Source organism: Lemur catta, chromosome 4, assembly GCF_020740605.2.
Source record: "Lemur catta isolate mLemCat1 chromosome 4, mLemCat1.pri, whole genome shotgun sequence".
NCBI lineage: Eukaryota > Metazoa > Chordata > Mammalia > Primates > Lemuridae > Lemur > Lemur catta.
In genome coordinates this window covers 109,294,773-109,317,022 of record NC_059131.1, presented here as the reverse complement: position 1 = coordinate 109,317,022, position 22,250 = coordinate 109,294,773, and the positions used below count along the sequence as shown (strand labels likewise).

Here is a 22,250-nt window from a genome sequence, read left to right as displayed (position 1 = left end):
TATAGACAAGATGTCTGCATTAAAGCCTGGAAAAAATGAAGATGCAGAATCACCTCAGGATTTGGAGGTACTGTCTATTGTTGTTGTTATTTTAAAATATAAGTATCAAATGATGTTAGAACCTAAAAGGAAATGTTTAGACTTTATGTTCTCACCTCTGTTTATGCCTGTAAAGAGTTAGCTTCTTGTATTTTCAGCTCACAATTAACAAATTGGTTATTGCATAGTACAATTCTTCTCACCTGTGGGATTCATTTAAGAAGCTACTATAGTATAGTGCAACAAAATAAAGCTTAGAAAAGGAATCAGTTTGGGTTCTCAACTTAGGTTTTTCTACAACAAAAGAATTATTCCAGGTCAACTTATGATCAAATGAATCATTCTATGTTATATGTGGGTGTGTAAAAGTCCTAATGATACTCAGAGAGAAACTGTTTGAACGATTGTCTTTTCCAACGTGGAACTTAAAAAGATAATATCTGCAACTTGAAGGTGTTCGTATAATTGGGTTGTTAAGTATAGATCTGCAAACAACATTTCCAGACAAGGAAAAGTATGGGAACAGTAAATATGTAGGACTATAGTAACAACAGTTCAGTTTAGTGGTGTTTTAATAAGTAGAATTCATTTTTAAAAATAGAAGCCATTGGATATTTTTGTGGCATCCATGTTTGTACTAGTGTCAGCATAATATAATGACAGTGTACATTGAAGTGACAACTGTGGAAAGATATGGGAAGGGTCTGATGATAGAACAGCTGCTGCACAGTGGTACCAGCACTGAGTGGAAGCCAGAAGACATGTTAGTGTCCTGGTGCTGTCGCTTAGTAGCCATGCAATCTTGAAAAAAATGAATGATTTATCCTATTCAGATATCAGTGACCTTCTTCATAAATATGGTACTAACATCTATTCCTTAAGTACACGCAATGAACAAATGTGGTAAGAAACATAAAAACATTTTGTAAACTGGAGAGAGTGTTTATACAAATGAGGGACCAAATGATTACACTGATATTCACTAACTTAATGAATGCTGAAGGTACTTTTTGCAAACCAGAAGGCAGTAGTCCTAAGAAAAGAATGGAAGTTATAGCAAGCATATGGATTCCTAATTTTGGTTATGTTCAGTTTCCCAGCAGACTATTACCAGAGATGTCCTGTGGGAATATAGTGATTTGATGCTTGAGACCTTCCTGATGGGATTTTATATGTTTTGACGTTGATTAAATGTCTGTTATTGAGTACCAACTACATGCTGGGAAGTAAGACACTGAATATACAAGATGAGGGAATATTCTATAGGGGTAGGAAGAGAAAAATAAGTAAACAACAAAGAGCTATAGGTCATTATAAGTTCTGCATATAAGGAAAACAGAGACTGGTTAGAAAATATTGAGGTAGTTTGTAGTTAGGATGGGGATGGAAATGTGAATAGAATTCTGTAGTCAGAGAATATCTTTCTGAGGGTGACATTTACATCGCCGACTTTCACATGACTAGGAATGAGCAAGCCACGTGAAAGTCTAGGAGGAGGACATTCTGGACGGAGAGATGAGTGGATCACATCTCTTCATTTTACCCTTAACATCCTGGAATGACCAGGAAGCAGGAAATGGGACAACCACCATCCTACTCAATTATTATTAAGTATAGAAAAAATGTACAAATAAGTGTCCAGCACCATTTAGATGCTTTATGAATAAATATTCTTATAATTCTCTCTTCATTAAGGTTTGCTATTCTTTTTTGCAGTTTTCTTTTTAATTGGGAAAGAGTTACATATACTTTACTTTGTGTATCTCTAATATTTGTTTGCTTTACCTTGTACATGTGTAACATTTCCTTGGTTTTATTGAAATATGACATAAAGATATGTTTTTTTACTACTCCATCATTTTATTGATCCGTTTATACTATCAGTAAAAACTTTATTAAAAAATATTTAGATATTTGCAAGCCCTTGTTTCCAAAATGATGCAGCTTGTTAAATGTGCTGTTCTTCCTGAACTTGACATACTCTGATGTTTGTTATCATGCTAAGTATCTTATTTTAACACTAAACATTTCAAAGGTTAAAATTATTCTAAATATTTAATTATGTAATTATTATAGTAGGTGTATTGTATGTATGTATATATATTAAATACTCTTCTTATTTTTGGTGGGGATTGTAAAGTACAATCAGGTATTTTGAAGTTACTTCCTTGTTGAAATGTGCATACCCATTAATATTTTGTCTGTGACTATATTGCCTTTTTCCTCCATTCTTGGTTTTCAGAGTCAATAGCCAGAAATAGATAAAAGGTAACCTTGAGCTGGATAACATATGTGAAGTTCCCTGTACAAATGTTTTGGTTTTTCAATACATACTTCTCTTATTTTTAAGTCTAATTGCCTTTACAATACGAAATTCAGGTAGTTTTAAGAATATGATTGGAAAATTTTGATGGAATTCATTATTTTTATTTTTTAATTGAAACTTATTATTGATATTAATTTTAACAGAATGTCTCCACGAATCTCCCACAGAAGTATGGTGGTGATTTACGGTGGGCTGCAGTTCACAAACAAGAATACACCATAAATGGACAAGTAGAAGGTAAGAACCATATTTTATTAAAAGAAAATCATTTAACAGACTGTTTATTTAAAAACATGTACACTGATACATTCTAAAATCCAAAGAATATCATCAAGCATCAAGAAGCAGGCATATATAATGGAGGGTGGTCAAATAAAATAATTCTTCAGAAAAAGGAAGAGCAGAGTGTTTGAAATGTGGGAAGCATATAAAGTGAGCTTCCAATACCAGAGTGTGTCAGAGAAGTATAGCAAACATTTCTCACTCTTCTTATCTCCCTCACTGTTGGGAAGGCACTAAGGATTGAGGCACCTAAGCCTGCATCACTATCTTTTCTATACCATAGAGGAATAGAAGCATATGTGGTCAGCTGTACACATGCATAATTTAATGTGGTTTGAAATGTTCTTACTTCATAGGGTAGAATTAGTACTGCTCAAGATAAAAACTTTGGAGAGAAGAAGAGAATAGGGTCAGTTATGGAGAGATGAGGGAAGATAGAGGCTGATAAGCAGCCCATTAGAAACATTATGACTTGTAATACAATTTCATTTGTGGGGACATGATAGGGAGGAACATGAGGCTAGATTCCAAAAGGGTCAGTTCAGGTAGAGGAATGTGGAAGTACACTCAGTGTAGACCAGAGCGTCTCAAACTTTCATCAATCAGCTGTGTTAAAAATGCACCTTCTGAGTCAGCAGCTCTGGGATTCTGCATTTCTAGTAACTTCTCAGCTGATGCTCCTGCTGGTGGGCCTTGGGTATAGACTTCTTTTTAGAGAAATCTGGAAGAAGAGCCATTGGATAACAGTTTAAGACGTTACAGGATCAGGAGAAAACATTATTTTGTTATCATTTCTGAGCATGTTTGTAGCCAGAGGGGAAGGAGCCAAGTGATGAGGAAGGAGAAATTAGAGATGTAAGGTACTACTGCTAAATGAAGAGGAAAGATGTGGTGGGAATAATAAATCAAAGATGTTGAAGGAGGAGAATAAGGGGCACAGATCTCTACATGACTGCTGTAAAGGAAGAAAGATTGTGAGGGGTGAAGGAGGGAGGAATGAAAGAAGTTAGGAAGGTGATTTTGGAGTTGATGAGGAAACTTGGGAGCACTTCAGATGACTTCATTATATTTACACTCAAACAGAAGCTTAGATTCTTGCTACTTTAAAGGTTAGTAGAAGCAGGAGGGAGTGCTAGAATTGGGGTGAACAATAGTAGTTTATTTTTCCTCCCCATAGCTGTCAGACAGCAAATATACATGTTGCATTAATATTAGTTAATCAAATGAGATTAATTTGAATATAGATGCATCAGCCGCTTTTTTAAGATAGCTAAATTTTTGGTAAGGTAATTGTTTCATAAAAGTCTTTTAAAGACTACTTGGTAACCAAACTAATTTTAAAAAGAAAAAAAATTACAGAGTTCATCCTTGAATACTAAAATTGTTATTTCAATATAGAAAATTTATTATACATTGTTTCTTAGATGTGGTGTTAAGGCTTTTTGTATGTGTGTGTATCAAGAAAGTTTAAGATGACTAACCCAGAGGATACAAGAAATGTAGGCATACCAATAGCCCATATAACTAATGAAAAAGGTGAATATTTTCATTAACTAGCATTCCACAAATGAATCCAAGCTGATCAGTTCAGAATAGTTTTTCCGATGAAAGATGAATTATGCTCTCAACTGCATTGCAGCTGAGTACTTCTAAATCGTGGGACAAATTGAAGAACATGATAACTAATTATAGTATAATGGTACAAATAATTCTGTTGGGTTGTGTTACAGATATGCTGTAGCATTCTCCCATCAGTTTTGATGGTTACCCCCTCAGGGTCATGACTTTCTCCGCTGATTAATGATCCCTTTTCCCCTCATCAATCAGCATGTTCACACAGATCTATGGCCACTTTCCTCTTCAGTTAACAGACATAGCTAATAATTAATAGAATTTGTGAGTGAATCTTTGAGATGTTGTATGCCTTGGACCAGGTGTCTCCCCAAGTGGTTTCTTGAAGCTTGGGTTTTTTTCTTTTTTAATTAGAAGTATTTCTTAAAGAAGTAAGTATTTCATCATAGATTTAGCTTCATTTAAACTCTAAATTTATACAATGAAAATTTTATTTTCTATCTATTTCTATAAAGACTGTCTTTTACCTCACTCTTCTAACTAATCCAATTTAATTCAATGTATGGATTTTTTAGCAGAAGAAGACCTAGAAGTGACATCAGAGAATGAGCAAGAGAGTCATGAAGGAAGTGAAAATAACCAGCCACCGGTATGTAAAGATTTAAATTTAAATTTCTGGTTTAACATAATTTTCTTCATTTTAACAACATCATTTTGCACTAACCTGTTAGAGTAAATAATCATTTACTATTTTATAATTTTATTTATTTATATTTTTATTTTTCCAATTTATTTATTTATTTTCATTTTTCAAAAAAATTTCAGAATATTATAGGTCTACAAACATTTTGGTTATGTGTAATGCCTTTGCATTGCCCAAGCCAGAGCTACAAGTGTGCCCATCCCCCATACAGTGTGCTATGCGCTCATTAGTTATGAGTTTACCTACCCCCATTTAAAGTAGTTATGCAACTGAAAATATTCTTACAATCTCTAGTAACTTATAGCTGATGTTTACCTTGGAGTTGAGGCATATGTTTTTCCAAATTTTGTTTACTCTTCCATTTTTACAACTTCCTTACATGATAAAGAGGGTGACATCAAATATTGAATTATAAGCAATAGAAATTATGAGTAATTTAAGAGTGATGACCACTGAGTTGTATTCATGTCAAAGGAGTAACCATTGCCAGTAGTTCAGAATTTTCAGTTTTATGTTATCAATCATTAATGGCATGGTTAAAGATTTCTTCTGCCTTGTGGTCTCTAATTGACTTCATCATCTATGTCCAGGGTGAGAATAGGGTCATAAAGTCATCTGTACTGTCTGTTAAGGGACTCATATCTTTAAGAAGGGGTCCTTTGGTGTTAGGGTACAAACAACTTTCTCACTTGTTTTAATGTGGGAAATCATGAAATGTTATTATATTTTTAAATTCACTGTCATTAGGAGACTTTAGACTGTTAGTGGCCTCTGAATGGAGGTTTTTTCCAAGTTCTTGGTGTTAATCAGGAAAAGAATTTTAGGATGGACCATGAAAGTCAAGCAGGAAGCTTTATATTGAATGATTGAAAGCAACAGTGCACTCTCTCAAGAGTAAGAGAGTGGGCAGGCTTTGAAAAGAGCATCTGCATCAGGAGGAAGAGGTTTTTGGTGTTTTGAAGTCTTATTAATCGAGGGGAGGAGTATTTATGAGTAAGGGGCTGACTTTTGCTATGAATTTGGGTAGTAATTCCTAAAATTGGGTTTGCTCTCATTTTAATACTGTATATGGCTGTCTTTGAGCCATCATGGTGATTTCAAGGGTGGAGCAATTGTAAAACTCCAGTAATAATTGGCCTAAGTTCATGTAAAATGACAGAAATCATAATGACAAGCCAGCTGAAGCTGGTTCTTGCCTATGGTTAACAGCCCCTCTAGTCAGCTCCTGTCTAAGGGTTATTTACTTTAACATCTGCTCCCACTTTGCAAGTCCCCACATGTGATCTCAGCCCTGTCTCTGAAACTTCTCTTCTAACAAGACTATATTAGAACCAGTCTTAAGCAGATTGTCCATCTAGATTCGTGACATTATCATCTTATGGTATATCATTTGAATTAACATTTAAGAAATTCCTTTTCTTTCTAATTGGTGTGTTGATTTTGGATCCTAATAATTAAAAGTGTGACACTCTCCAGTTAGCAATCTTTAGAAAAAGTACTTAAGTGCTACCCTTTCTACTTTCTCTTCATCAATTGCCTGATCCATTCTGATTTTCTACTTATAAAAGTCCATGGGTAAGATGGAGTTATCTAAAGATATAATTGTATATAGAAATAGATTTTATCTGTTATGTAAATGATAGGAGTTCAGAATATTTTTTTCATAATCATTATTCCTTAATCAACCTGTTTCTCCATCACCAGTCTTCCAAGTGGCCTAAGGACTGGGAAGCTAATTCATTCACATGCCATATCATCTGAACAAGAATAAATGTAAAATAAGTTAATAAAAGTATGTAGTAAGGTCTAGGATTTTTTCACCCCCTAGTGACTTAAAGATGAATTGCATTGATTTGAACAATAAAATGAAAATACAGTGGGAAGGAAGCAGTGACTGAGAAGAGACAAATATGTGTCTAACCTTGAGAGTTGCAACAAATATGCCCAGCCAAGTTTATCTGTTTAATGTGCTTTTATGTGTGCAAGATTCATCTATTTGATTCAAACTGTTGGAACTTAAAATTCCATCATAACCACTTTAAATATTATTGACCAGAAACATATATAGTTCCACATAGCTTTTAAAATCGCCACTCTCAAATGTTTGTGAAATCAGAATTTACATTATGTTGCAAATATGGTATAAGATTTGACAAGTATGATTTGATCATATGAGTAGAAAAATCCCCAGCCAAAAATACAGTATTTGACTCCAAAATGGAAAGGTGAGTTCTGTACGTTGAGTTTTAAAGCTACACAAAAATCTGGAGATACTCTTTTTTAAATGTCAATGTAGATGAGGCCTGCCCCCCAATTAAGGCATTTAGTTATTTTGCCAAAGTCAGACAGTTAATTTATCTGACTAGTTTTTGACTAGTTTAATCTCGTAATTTACCTGATTCAGCATGATGCAATTCCACTATCTCCTTTTCATTTTTTTGTCAGAAATTGCTAGGTAATGCCACTTTAGGAGCTTTGAATGAATCATTTAATCTTTCTCAGTTTTACTCCAGTTATCAGTAGGTGAAGGAGCTAAAATAGATAATTACTTTATACTGTACATCCTCCAGCTATAAAATTGTATGGCTACTGAATGTGAAATTTGGAAAGCATCTCATTTTTCAGGACTCCACACCAGCAACTGAGCACTTGCACTCTGCTCCTTGTGTGGTGACAAACTTGGTTCATATACATTTGTGTGTATCTTCATCTTTTGATATTTCTCTATCCAAATGAAAAAAGAATGATAAACGGCAGCAGCAAAAGATTAACTTGGTGCAGAAAAGGGAAAGCTTTCTCTCTGTTCCTGAAGCCTTACAATATGGCATCCTCTAAATCTGGCCATTTAACGTAAAATCCAGGTGATAAGACAGAAGAAGACGTGATTTATGTCTTTGTCTTTTTCTTTCTGTCTCTGCCAGTCAAATGGGGGTGGAAATTCCTATTATCCAGAGAAGAGTGGATGTGAATAACAGCAAAAAATTAAGAAGGGCCCTTTTAGAAATTTGGGAAAATTCTGTTTCATTCACTCAAACAGAAATGAAGTAGACTTTATAAAAATTTCAATAATACCATAATAATTATAATTATATGATAATTATGTACAATAATATTCAAGTAAGCACAAAATATTTAATGATTAAAAATATGACAGTTAAGGTGAGTCAAGGGATAAAATCAATGAAAAGAGAAAAAGTTATTTTTATTGATAAGGTAATAACAATTATTCGTACTATCAAGCTTTCATTAAAGGTTGAAGAAAAGGAGAAGCACAAAAGCAATAAAATGGCAGCATCAGAAAACCTATGTGATGGTGCTGGTGATGACAGTGATGATGACGCATTACTTCAAGAAAGAAAGAGTAGAAAAACTGACAGTTGGCAATTTCCTAGGATGGAGAATGAAGTGTGTGATAGGTAAGCCTGTAGCAATATTTAACAGTAGATAATTTTATTGTGCTATACAATTAATTCTAATTGGACTAATATTCATGATTAACAAATTTTATGCTTTCCGTAGGTATATTCAGCCTTGCTCGGTGATCAGAAAAATGCACATTAATGATGTAACATATTTTCCAATGATACTGGCATTTTATTAAAAGATTAGCAGTGTTGGCAAATGTGAGGAAAATGCATTTTGATACACTGTTGGTAAATAAAATTGACAAATCCTTTTTGAAGTGTAATTTAGTAGCATGTATCAACACTTCAAATATGTCACTCCTTTGGCCTACCAGGAACTTAGGATCTGGAACTAGATGCTGCAGGAAAACATGACTTGTAGAAACACATGTAAACACATACGAGTTAAGGACATTTATTCTATATTGTATATAACATACAAGAAGCCCATATATTCATAAAATAGATAGCCTATGTATGTCAAAGATCTATAATATATGTGTGTTCAGCATATTCATACAAGTGTGTTACATGCATACATGTATATGCATGTTAAAGATAGTTACTGTAACATCATCATCTCAAAAACTTCGAGGTAGTCTACATACCAATCAAGAAGGAAATAGTTACATTGTCATGTCCATATAATAATGTCATATGCAACCATTTAAACAACAAAGTTAGATCTGTAGTGTACTGATTACTTCACAATTGACGGATATTTAAAGCATATAGTTTGATGACACATCTTAAGCAAATTATGTTAGAATTCTTGTAATATCTGCTGAGGTTCAAAAGGATGCTGCATGCTACACTGCAGCTCTACCTTGTTCCCAACAGAATTGCTAATTATTGATTTGTTGGGGTTTTGTTCTCAATGCATGAGTGCTCACCTGCTGGATCCTCACATTAATCCAGATATTGCCAAGGGATTGCATATCCATATCCCATATAAACATTTTCACATTTTGGGTAAAACTTACTAAAATACATCAAAGGATCTTTAATCTACTAACCAGGTATTGGCCACCTCATTCTGTAGAAAGCCAGATAGTAAATGATTTAGGCTTTGTGAACCACAGGGCCTCTGTTCATTGTAGTCCACAAACTGTGATAGACAGTAAATAAATAGACACGGTGGTGTCCCAATTAAACTTTACTTATGAAAACAGGCAGCGGGCTTGACTTGGCCCCAAGACACTAATTTGCTGACCCCCGTGCCAAGATCAAGGTGCTGCTAATGTGGTGAATCTTCTTTGTAAAGATAGCCTGAATTCATGGCATTAACCTTCCTTTTAAATGTATGTCAGTATGCATCATACCGTATTTTCTACAGTGACTTTATATGTTACAAACATTCGGTTTAAAAATGAGATTATTTTGTGCATTTACCCCTTTTATTCCTGTCCTTGAATCAGTATTTTAGTATGAGTGATTGCTTTCTATATTTGATGAGTATAAAATATCCTGCAATTGGATGATGTTTCTAAAGGCAAAAATACTACTTTTGAATGTTTTGGTGTTTCTGTGGTCTTTTTTATAAGTATGGGCAAAAGTATAAGCAAAAATCAGCTTATATGATCTAGAAATGTTCATAGGATCTTGTAATTCTATAATTTTTGTGAATTTATTCTTTAATACCTTGGTCTGGCGTTCTTTAAAATGCCATATGTATACAATTTGGAAACATTTAAAGTGTGAAAATATACTATATAATTATTTTATAGTGATTGAAATATATAGCTAAACAAGAAGAACATTAGAGTGTCCATGATCATGCCACTTAGGTATGATGGCCTTGAAAAAACTGCCTAGTGTCTGCACATGGACTTGAATTTCTTTGCCATTCACTCTTGAACTCATTCCAGCAATTTTCACTCCCACCTCTAGTGCAAAATTGGTTTTCTCAAAGTTCCCACTGATTTTCACTTTAATAAATCTAGATATAATTTCTGAGACCTCATTTTACTCACTCTGTCAGCAATCTTTTCTCCAGTGAAAAACTCTCTCCTCCATAATCCCTTTTACCCTTGACTTTCAGGATATCACTCACTCACCTGGTTTTTCCTCCTTCTTTTCTAGTTCATCCATCTTAGTCTGTTTTGTGTGTTCATCCTCACACCCCACCTTTCGCACATTGAAGTGTCCCAGGGCTCAGTCCTCAGGCTTCTTTCTCATGACTTTTACTACCTTGTGTGTGCTAATGATTTTCTTAATTCCAGACCTATAGACAAAACTGCCTACTTGACCCCCGTCTTTGGTTAGCTATTAGGTATCACAGCTTACGAGGTCCAAAATTGAGCTATTGATGTTCTTTCTTATACCTCACCCTCATCATGGAGTCTTTCCTACCGGAGTTAATGGGAACCCTTTCAGTTACTCTGGCAAAAACCTTGGTGTAATCCTTGACATCTCTCTCTCTCTCATTCTCTCTTTTTTTCTCCCTCTCTGTCTCTGACATCTCATACCAAATCTGTCAGCAAATCTTGTCAGGTCTTCCTTCAAAATAGATGCAGAAACCATTCACAGATTGGTGAAGCCACCACCAATGTCTAAGCCACCACCATCTGCTGTCTAGGTGAGTGTAACGCACTCCTAAATGGTCTTTTTTTTCTAGTCCTCTTTCCATCAGTGCTTAACCCAGTGCTCATATTAAAACAAGTCAGAGGATGTCATTCCTCTGCTCAGAACATCCCAATTGCCTCCCATTTCAGTCAGAGTATATGTCACCATTCTTCTTAATACCTAAAAGGAAGCACATGATCTGATCTTTAGTCCCTCTGCCTTAATTTTCCATTTTTTTAAATCCCTTTAGCTCTGCTACTGCCTCATTGAACTTCTCACTATTCCTTAAACTCTACAGGCACACCTCTGTACTTGGCAGTTCTGTCTATTTTAAATGGTTTTCCTCAGAAATCTTTCTGGCCTCCTTTTGTCTATTTCTTCAGTTCTTTCCTTAACAACTGTTTTCTCAGCAAGGCTTTTTCTAGACATGCTAACATTTCCACCATGCCTCTTCTCCGACACATAAACATTTCATTATCCTGCTTTACCTTTTCTCCTCTAACATATGATGCAGTTTGCCCAGCTGTTCTGTTTACTGTCATTGTGTGTTTCCTTCACTCTCATGATAGGACTTTTGCGTGTTCACTGCCATACCCCTGTGTCTGGAAAACAGCCTAGCATGTAATGTCATAAGGACCTACTCAATACACTTGTATTAACTGAGTGTATGGAGTTTACCCTGTGGGTATTGTTTTAATCATTAGACTAAATCTCATTTAAAAGTGTGACATGGGTTCATTGTGACAACTTTACCTAGCGATTATGCATTTTTGAATTCTTATGTACACTTTAATAAGCTATATTCTGTATATTTATTTGTTTTCATTTAGGGAGAAAAGCCCAATAATGTGTTTACTCAGTATTTACTCTTTTACTGTAATGATGATTGTTTTACATATGGTAAGACAGATCAAAGGAATTGCAAACTTCATTTGTGTTTATTAAGAAAAGTAAAATATAAGTGAGGTAAATTTAATGGACTTAACAATTCTTTCCAAAGAATGGTGAGCCTTCAATATCTGAAATAAGAAGATGAAGTTGGAATTTATTGCTTTCTCTACTAAGAGAGCTATGCTGGTGAGGCAGTTTCTTCTGACAGAGCAGTTGCTGATCTTACACAGGGTTTTGGGAAGAGTGGCATTGAAGGACTGGCAGCCTTTCAGAGGAATACATGGGTTGACATCGTCTGTACTAGCACGGTTATTTGAGTGACACAGTGGTTGAGTGCTGGGCACTCCCAGGCATGTTTCTTGGAATGAGTTTGTGTCTGACTGGCTGTCTCTCAGAAGCAAGTGGCTGATACTGATTGGTGAATGAGGCCAGTGGTCACTGATGGATTGACTAGATTTAAAACTACTTGGGGGTGGCTATTTGTTACCATGGCTACAGATCAGTCATTTTCTAAGTGTGAGGACCAGACATTTTGTGTTGTAATCAGCCTTCTATCAACTATGTTCAAAATGAAAACTATTTGTTATTCTAGAATCGTAAACTTATTTTGCAGTTTGAGTCAAGAGCAGTTGTTTGATAATTGCTCTCAGGAAGATTTCTCCCCAACCCCCTTTTCTTTCTGGCCTGTTTAGTCTTAAACAGAACAGTTATCTACATGATTCATTTTATAGCTGTTACTTTTGTTTTTGTTTTTGATATATTTAAAGGCTCATGCTCAACTCCTAACATAATCTCCTGTGGGAAATTTTGGTTTCTTTGTAAATTCATGTACGTATATGATAGTGATTTTCTTACACATGTGTTTATTCCACAAAAAAGTAAATACACTTTTCTGTTGGTATATCTTACTATTTACATTAGAATTAGCTAGGCTAAAAGTATATAAAATCAAAAAATTATTTTATTTTCAAAGAAAATTATAATTCATCACAATATTACCATTTATAAATCCTATATAGAATGATATATAGGTATTCTAAAAGTAAGGATTTCTCCTAAGATATTTGCTGATTTCTTACATTCATGTTATGTGTGCTTCATGCTATTTTATAACTTTTGAAGTGAAACATTGTCATATTTAAACAGAAAACCAAAAATATAGCACAAATCTAATTATTGCTCCTATGCCTAAGAATCATTTCTTGTAGGCAGTGAGCTCCCGGCTTTCAGTGTAGGATTCAAGGTCAGCGTAGCGTTCACCTCTCAGCATTTGCTTCTATGTATTTTACACTTTTCCTTTCAAGTTCCTAAGAAACACCTAGACACCCTGTGCCTCATCTTGGTACGCACATTCTTTCCTTAAGTTGGTTGGCTTTCTCCTACTTTTTGCCTGGTGAGCTTCTTTTATGTATTTTGTCTGTTCTGTGAAGCCTTCCCTGGGCTCATGTAGAACTTTTCAAAAAGATTCAGTCTTTTGTATCACATTGTATCATAATTGCATTTGACCTTTTTTTTTGAAGCAAGGAACATGTATTTCTTTGCATATTGTTGGTGCTTCATAATATTTTTTTAAATTAATAAGTGAATTGAAATGGAGAAGATGTAGAAGTTTATAAAAAATTCCCTTTTATATATTGTCAATAGAATTATTAGAAAACATTATCTCCTTTATGTGTTTGTTTTAAAGTACTAGTCCTGCATTGCATATAAGGGAAGTAAAGAAAAATGAAAATGAAAAACAGACCTCAAACGAATCTGTGATGAGCAGTGTATGCGCAGGCCAGTTTAGTACCTGGAGGTGTGAATGATGACAGCGCCTGAAGTGAAATAGAATGAAGGAACATAAAATCTATAAGTCCTTTATGTCCTTGTGAAAGAATGTCAGCAGTGATTACTTTTACTGGAAATATAATAGTGTTGTCTGCCAAAACTAGAGAATGCTCAACTGTATCCATGCTGTGAAATGATTGATTAAGATGAGGACAAGTGAACTTGGACAAGGAGTAGAGCAGTAGTTTCTTTCTTTTTTTTTTTTGTATTTTAAGCTAAGTATTATTATTTTTCATTTCAAAATATTAAGAGAGTACAAATGTTTTTGTTACATGGGTGGGTTTTGTAAAACTTGAGTCAGGGCTGTGAGTGTGCCCGTATCCTCTGAGCAGTGTTCAGTATACCCTTCAGGGCGGTCTGTGCCCCTTTCCCTATTTCCCCCTGCTTGATTTCCAATGACTTTCAGTTCCCTGTGTGTCTGTGTGTGCCCCTTAGCTAGTTGTAATTTATTATAGAGTGGATGGAACTAGAGACCATTGTCCTAAGTGAAGTAGCTCAAGAAAGGAGCAGTTTCAATAAATGGTTACCATGGAACCCTGACTGTAGTGGACAGCATGGACAGCTCTTGAGTGACATTTTCCTGGGAAAGGCAATGGAGAAATGGGTAATAACTGAAGAAGAATGTGGGATTCAAGGGAGTTTTATTTCTTTATTTTAAATTAGAAGCTTTTAGAGAATATATTTGTATGCTGTTGGGAATGACCAAGTAGAGAAGGAAATTTAATTTTGTTTACATGTCTGAGCACTAGAAACCTTCATACATTACGTTTTAAGCATTTGTAGTAAACTAATTGTCCTTAGAAGTTCTATTCATGTATGATTTTATAGTAGGATGTTATTTCTTCAGAACTGGTTCAGAAATGAAATTGTCTAATTGAATTAAAGATGCCAATGATGACTTAAAAATTAAACTGTAATAGATAGGATTTTTAAAAAGTGTAGTAAAAACACACAGACACTTAAGGCATATTTATTACAGTTTAAACATTCCTTTTTGACCATGTATATATTACAGTACCTTTACCAGTAGCATAATAAATACCTATGATTTGGTAAGGTGCTCTAAAGTATCAGGTATATGTGTCAACTTTATAATTATTTAGATTGTGGGAAGGGCTTTCTTCATGTACAACAAAAAAGCAAACTATTATGATCTACCACAGATTATTACTTCTGGATTATAAAGTTCTAAAGTATAAAATAAAGTTTCATTGTACCAACAATGTCATTCACATGTATTACATGCTGAATAAGTATTTGTTGAATGCATGAATGAACAGTTGAACAGATAAATGAATGCTTGCTGATGACGTTCTGTAGAAAAAATAAATGTTTAGTTTATTAAAATAGGTTTCCAAAATTGGTTGAATATAAAACCTTTTAAGAAAACATTTGTAAGGTTTAGAAATTATTATGTATGATTTTGGAAAGAAATGGAATGATAATATTGTTTCCTCTGCTATCATCTCACTTAAAACACTTAAAAATAAATGTTACTTTCACATCACATGGGGAAACCCATGCTTTGGAGTCAGAAACCTGGGTTTGAATGCTGGGTCTGCTACGGACAAGCTTTATGGGCTTGAGCAAGTTCTGTGGCCTTTCTGTGCTTAGCTTCTTCCTTTATAAAATACCTAATGTGTCACCTACCTCACAGGATTATGGTGAGGACAAAAATGAGTTTACCACATGCACAGTGCTTAAAATAATGCATAGTATCTGCATAATAAGTTCGGAATGAGCTAGCTAATACCATCATGAGAAAAACGTTTCCCTCATATAAGGACATAAGTATGATTTCCCAAATAGGTTTCAGTGCCAGTAAAAGCTTGTTTTTAGTGAAAAGAAGAATAATCACAATAAAAATACCCGATAGATTTCTTTCTATCAAATAATGTAGCTAAGATGTGTTTCCTTTTGTTTTGAATGTCAGAAAGCTTGATCAAAATTTAATTCTTTGTTATATTATTAATATATTTTCTGTATCTCTTCATATTACTTTCTATCATTTAAACTTCCTTGTAAAAATTATTATATTTTATATTGCCTGTAAATATAATTACCTGTAACATTTTGAAGAGGAGAAATAAATTTACATATGAATTTTATCATATAAAAATTAGACATTTTATATATACAAAAGTTTTAGCTATTCTTTGTATTTCATATATTTATTGTTTGTCTGAAAGAAATTGTTTGTGTTTTTCCAGGCCTGCAAAGAAAACACCTAATGAAAAGAACAAGGTATTTAAAAATAAATTATCAAAAATATTGTTAGAATATGTATTATACAACATAAAATAAGAAAATAGTTTACATTTTGTTGTAAAGTCATTTGCTTTGAAAAAGTGGTAAGAAGCAATAGGCATCGATAAAGGTATCCTTCGAACAAAAATCCATTTCTTTTAGAAGAACCTATGATTTTATTCATATAAAGGTTGGATAACTAGCACTTCTGTACATTTTTTTATGCTATGAGTATTTGGAGACATATTGAAGCAGTGTTATTTATTTTGTAGGTGAAAGAACAAATACAGTCTATGAGTGACCATGATGACTTAACTTGGTCATCTGCAACAGCCCCAGAGGATTGTGAGTTGCCTTCCTCTTACTATCAGCATTTTATCTTGCTTGTTGAACAGCTTGGAATGTATTGTAAAGGTAGAACCATTGTATAAATGTAAGACCTTCTTACGTATCCTAAGTAACATATATGTACCCATTGCTTAGCACTGCACCATACAGCACTGATGTGCTATAGTCACGAGTTCATCCCAGAAATATACTTTATGTTAATGTACAATTAGAACTAATGTATATTGTGCACTCTCAGCTGAAGAGTTATGATAATTCCACTGTGTTTTTCTCTCTGTGAATGGCATGCCCAGTCTTTTTGTTGACTCTGCTTCTCCTCCTACCTATAGCCAAGGGCAGGTTGCCATTAACTCCCACCTAGAATATTGGAATACACTTAAAACTGTTTTCCCTTCTACCCTAGCTGCCCAAACTGTGGTCTACTCTTCAACCATAATTATATATTTTGAAAACTCCAGATCTCATCATGGTCCTCCCTTGCTTAAAACGCAGCTATCACCTTTCATTGCTATAAGGTTAAAGATCTCAATTCTCCAGCATTATACTGCATAATTTTCTACCCTTCTTTCTCTCTGTGTTCCAGCCACCATCTTAGATGCTTGTCGCTCTAATCAATGGCTTTCATGAAGCATAATTAATATATGATAAAGACATAGATAAAATATACATTTTGATAATTTTGGACACATATGGAGACATTAAACCATCACCACTGTCAAGATAGTTAACATCCATCACTCACAAAAGTCTCCTCATGCCCCTTTATATTCCTTTATTAAGAAACTACTCAATTGTTTTCCAAAGTATTTGTACAGTTTTTCATTGCCATCAGCAGTATCTGACAGTTCCGGTTGCGCTGTATTGCCACAAACACCATGTTGTGCCATTTTTTAGAATTTTTAAATTTTAGGCATTCTGGTGGGTGTGTATTGTGCATATCATAATGGTTTCAATATACATTATCCTAATAACTAATAACCTTGAGCATCTTCCCATATGCTTACTTGACATCTGTATGACTTCTTTGTGAACTATCTTTTTGGAGGTTTTTTAAAATATATTTTGGATACTTTTACTTTATTAACAATGTTTTTTTTTTTTTTTTTCTGCAAGGACTTTGTCCCAGTTTGTGGTTAACTTTTCTTTCTGTTGGTAGTATCTTATAAAGAGAAAAAGTTTATAGTTTTAATGAAGTCCAATTTATCTATTTGTTCAATTATGGATTTTGATTTTCATAGCATGTCTAAAATGTCTTTGCCCAGCATAAGATCACAAAGACTTTCTCCTGTGCTTTCTTCTGGAAGTTTTCTAGTTTTAGGGCTTATATTAATATTTGGATCTATGGTTCCATTTTGAGTTCATTTTTGGTTATTGATATTCAATTGTTCTGGCACCAGACGGTATCTTTCCAATTATATAATGGAATTTAATTATTTCAGTGATATTGTATAGTTTTCAGTGTATAGGTTTTCTTGATTTTACCAGTTTTATCTGTATTTCATTGTTTGATGAAGTTGATTTTTAAAATTTTAATTTGCTTGTTTTTTGCTAGTATGATTTTTTTCCCAGCCTGGCTCATGGGAATGGCCACTCTTCCTGGCTCTGTGTGAACACCAGGCATGGTTTCCTCTATTTCTTTTAGCTTTTCCCCACCCCCCACCCTTGGTTTAGGTAGTTTCCTAGCACACATGCACTGTTCGTTACTTTACTAAATACCCGACAGGGGATCTCTGCAGGTCTCCAGGTTTCTTTCCCTGTGCTATTCTCTCCTATCCAGTGTTCTGTCCTGTGATCTCTCTCTGCCTTGGTTTTACCAGACTCTCAGCTTCATCACCTCAACTCAGGGAGTCTGGGAGACTCTACCTGAGGTTTTTCCTCCCTCAGTCATGGCCTGGAACGTCTGTCAAGGCAGAGAGCTGAGGCATTCATAAGGCTTACCTCACTTGTTTCCTTTCTTTCGGGGATCATGGTCTCCATTGCTTGAAGTCCACTGTCCTGAAAATCGTTGTTTAATGTGCCTTGTCTATTTTGTTCTGGTTGTTTCAGGTAAGAAGGTCAATCAGTACCTGTTCCTCCAACTTGGGTGGAAGCAGATTGCAGTGGAGCTTCAACCCAGGCTGTAGAGTGGCTGGAATGTTTTCCTTCTCCCTTTGCTCAACTGCTTCCTTTCATCTTCTGTTTTTCAGTGTTGCCATCCCTTCCTCAGAGACAGTTCGCTGGGCTCAGTGTAGATCAGTTTTTCTTAAGTGCTCATAGAACTCTCTTTACTTATAGCATCTATCTGAATTTATAATTGTCTTTGTTCCTGACCACACTTAAAGTATTTAAATAAGAACAGAGGTCTTATCTGTTTTATCTTCAGAGCTGGGTGTAAGGTCCTCCACATTGCAGGCCCTCGCTATATATTTGTTCACTGTATGAATGAGTGACTGTTAAATGTGCAGTCCTTTATATCCCAAAAGTACTCATGTATTTTATATCTTTATTGTTTTCTCCCTAATACAGATTTTGTTATCCTATTGAAAATGCAAGATGCCATTCTTTCCCAGCAAAGATTAGTAGAACTTAAAAGCAATGAGTGTGAAAGACTCACAATAAAAATTGGAAAAATGGAAAACGAGGTTAGCATTCTGCAAGATGAGCTCTATGAAGCCAAAAAAATAATGTCACAGTTAAATTATGAAAAAGCCGTATGGGAATGTGAACTCTCTACTTTGAGGTATGACATCCTAGTTTTAAAGAAATGTTTGCATGTACTGTTTACTTCACACTAAAGATCTACAGGAAAATTTGAATAATTGCTACTTCCATTCTGGGGTTTAACAGGGGTAAAATCTGTGATGTTGTAGAGTGTGAAATTCCTCAAAGTAAGACAGTAAGTTATAAACTGTGAATATGTCTACTAATAAACAAATGCATATTCTTTTACTACTTAATGCTAATGGCTACATAGAAGTCTAAAATTTGGCAATCTCATTATTCCAGAAATTATATTTTGAATTTTAAAATTTTCTGTATTATAATCAATGCTACAAGGAACAGCTTTGATATAAATATTTTCCTACGTTTCTAACTATTTACTTTGAATAAATTCTTCAATGTAGAATTTTTGGTGAAAGTATAAGAACTTTTAAAGAAAGATCTTTGATCAATATTGATATTTTTTTCTCAAGAAACTTCATATTAATTTACAATTGAACAGAATGTGAAATGGCCATTTTTCTCAACCCAGAATGAATTTTAAAAATTTTATATGCTTTTATTCTGAATATGCATGGAACAAAAAGTAACATGGAACATAATTACGGATTTGTTTCTTCAACATCACTCTCTCATACAGAGATAAAGTTAATTCAAAGTTCTATGTTAAAATACATATTATCCTATGTTATTTAATTAAATATTAGATCTTCTCTTGTTCCAAAGCAGATTTTAAAATTTTTTATGAAATATAAAATAATGAGCAAGATACACTGAACATGTTACCAAACAAAGAAATGCAAAAGGTGTGGGGTAATAGATACTGGACTCCTTAGGCTGTTCCTGGATCATGGTAATCTGTAGATACATGTTCTGTGAAAGACATGGGAAGGTGCTCTCCTACATGGTAAATTATTGTTAGGGATACCTGCAATATGTCATGAAGTTGACAATTTATTTCTACTGAATGTCTAAGCTTGTTTATAAACAGTGACTTTTTAAAACTTAGTTAACTTGAAATGATCTGCCCTAATTGAGGGGTAATTATGACTGTGTGAAAACAAGGAAACTTTCAACTTGTATCTTTAGTGGATCATTGCCAGTATTCTTTTCCATAATATTTACCAGAGGTACTAGTAACACAAACTTATCAGTTAGCAGATAGTTCTTTCATCAGTACTCTTTATATCCTTTGGAAGAGACTGAAATGAGAAATTAAAAACCTGAGAAGTAGGAAAAATATTCAAGAGCATGGAAATTTTATTAGGATAATAGACCAACATATGAAGAGGCAGATCATAAAGTGGACTTTGTATTTTCTACAAAAAACTAATTTTAAAAGATAAGTGTATTTAATTGCAGATGTACCTTAAAAGAAGAAGGAGAGAAGAGAAGAAATGCTGATCTGTTATATGAAAACACTCGAGAAGAGATAAGAAAAAAGGAAGAGGAATGCAGGAAAGAAGTTGAAATGAAACAACAAGCTGAAGAGTCTGTCAAAACACTGAATGCAGAAATGAATATATTAAGAAACTATTTGTCTGAGGTAAATTGATCTTCGGTAAAACTTTCTATTTTTTTTATATTTCAGCTTATTATGTGAGTATAAAAGTCCAGGTTATATATATTGCCATGTCCCGCCCATCACCCCCCCCGCCCCCGAGTCAGAACTTCAACCATGTCCTTTCCCCAGATTAACTTTATGTCAACAATATTGCTTACATCAATTTGGTAAAATATATGTTATGTAGGATTAAAACACAAGAAAAATGTTATCTTAAAAATGAATTATGGCATTTTTAGCTAAAATTCCTTATTATAAATATTGGCATCTGATAAGTGTTCAGTATATGCGTTCTGCATGGAGCAATGAAGGGAAAGTTGAGTTTAATCACTAATAAAAATGTTAATTTAGGCATTTTTATATTACAGTAAGGTCTATAGCTTTGAAACTCTAATGAAACTAGTTTAATGTTCTGTAAATTTTTTTTCACAGTACTATATATGTGTGTATTTAAAATTGTTGTTCTTTGATGAATTTAGCTGTCATTTATTCAATTAAAATTGGAGTAATTCTTGAGACATAAAAGTCCTTGTCTTCCATAAGCTCTTGCTTTTCACAGCTTTGTTAAAGGTTATACTCTTAATTAACTTTTTGGACTTTTTTCCCTGATGCTATTAGACCAAAACCTTTACTATATCTCTAGCTTGCAGAAAAGTACAACAAGAGTCAGAGGCAGCTATATGGAGAGCGGAATGCCAGACAGTTACAAGGTTGGATTCTGGCCAATCAACTTTACACACAAACTGAAACAGAAATGACTCTGAGGGAAATGGAATCTCAGGTATTTTCTTTAGTCATTTTCACATACGTGTTTGTGTGTGCTTGTATGTGTATATATTAATATGTAAAACACAAACTATATGCATCTTGGAAAGTATAAAGTATTTTAAGCTGCATGTCTGTGTATTTATACATCTATGGCAGTGATGGTGGTGGCATTTTTGGCCCATTGGATAAAATATTGTTCTCAATTCAGTTACATTTCTCTGCCATAGTCCAGTAGTTATAGTCACAATGGCCTCATCCAAATCAGAGGCTTTTAATGTTTTCTGTAGGAATTGATGGTATTTTCATAATCTCAAATCCCTTGCTACTAAGAATAGATGTTCTAGTTTTGGGAAGTGATTCCATTCCCTTGATATATTAATGGAGAGGTTAGTTTATTACTTGCACTGATGGTTAAGGAGGAAAAGGACAGCCAGTTCAGAGACCATATTTGGGATGCCATGCTCCTCACTGTGGAGAGGAGTTACAATTTGCTCCAAGTAGTGTCTTATTTCAGTACAAAGAGGTTTTGCAAACAATAGTATGCCATAACATAGACTTAGTGAGAATTTTTTGAAAAGTGTTTTGTTCCTAGTAAAATGATTGAGTGCATTTTCCCCTGTTCACACTGATTACGGTTTCAAACATTGTAACCAGGAGAAAATAAGAGCCATTGTGATGGCAATTCATGATTTTCTTAAGAAGAGCTCAATCAATGTTATCTTAGTTATGGCTGGTGTTTTGAAATGAAAGGCTTCCTTTGTGTTTATATGCTTACACAAGAGAAGTAACTGTGATTTGGTAGAGGTAGAATCAGAAGACCTGGGGGAAATTCTACAGCTTGCCTACATTGTTAACCTCTCCTTTTCAGAACTGTGATAACTAAATGAGTTTGTTGATGTATGTAGAAATGGTGTAGGACAAAGCCTAGATACATCATTTGTCCACCAATGTACCATACACACTGACTACAAATAGCTAGGAAGGTAGAATATCTATAAGGAAATTTTATCT

General features: G+C 34.2%; 1 protein-coding gene and 1 long non-coding RNA gene across 3 annotated transcripts in view; both read left to right on the top strand.

Annotated features, from left to right (window-relative positions):
• Positions 1 to 25: 25 nt before the first annotated feature.
• On the top strand, positions 26 to 4,834 carry LOC123637399. The gene is made up of 3 exons (XR_006734840.1): positions 26 to 67; positions 2,509 to 2,602; positions 4,795 to 4,834. It is a non-coding gene; the product is annotated as an uncharacterized LOC123637399 (long non-coding RNA).
• Positions 4,835 to 8,216: 3,382 nt separating this feature from the next.
• The window catches only part of LOC123637395 (ankyrin repeat domain-containing protein 26-like), a 35,123-nt gene continuing 21,089 nt past the window's right edge, over positions 8,217 to 22,250 (top strand). For both annotated transcript variants that reach the window (XM_045550584.1, XM_045550583.1), the window contains exons 1-6: positions 8,217 to 8,338; positions 15,823 to 15,856; positions 16,132 to 16,204; positions 18,713 to 18,926; positions 20,270 to 20,453; positions 21,115 to 21,252. In XM_045550584.1, coding sequence (XP_045406540.1) covers positions 8,316 to 8,338; positions 15,823 to 15,856; positions 16,132 to 16,204; positions 18,713 to 18,926; positions 20,270 to 20,453; positions 21,115 to 21,252 — 666 coding nt within the window. In that variant the 5' untranslated portion in view covers positions 8,217 to 8,315. The remainder of the gene's footprint in view (positions 8,339 to 15,822; positions 15,857 to 16,131; positions 16,205 to 18,712; positions 18,927 to 20,269; positions 20,454 to 21,114; positions 21,253 to 22,250) is intronic.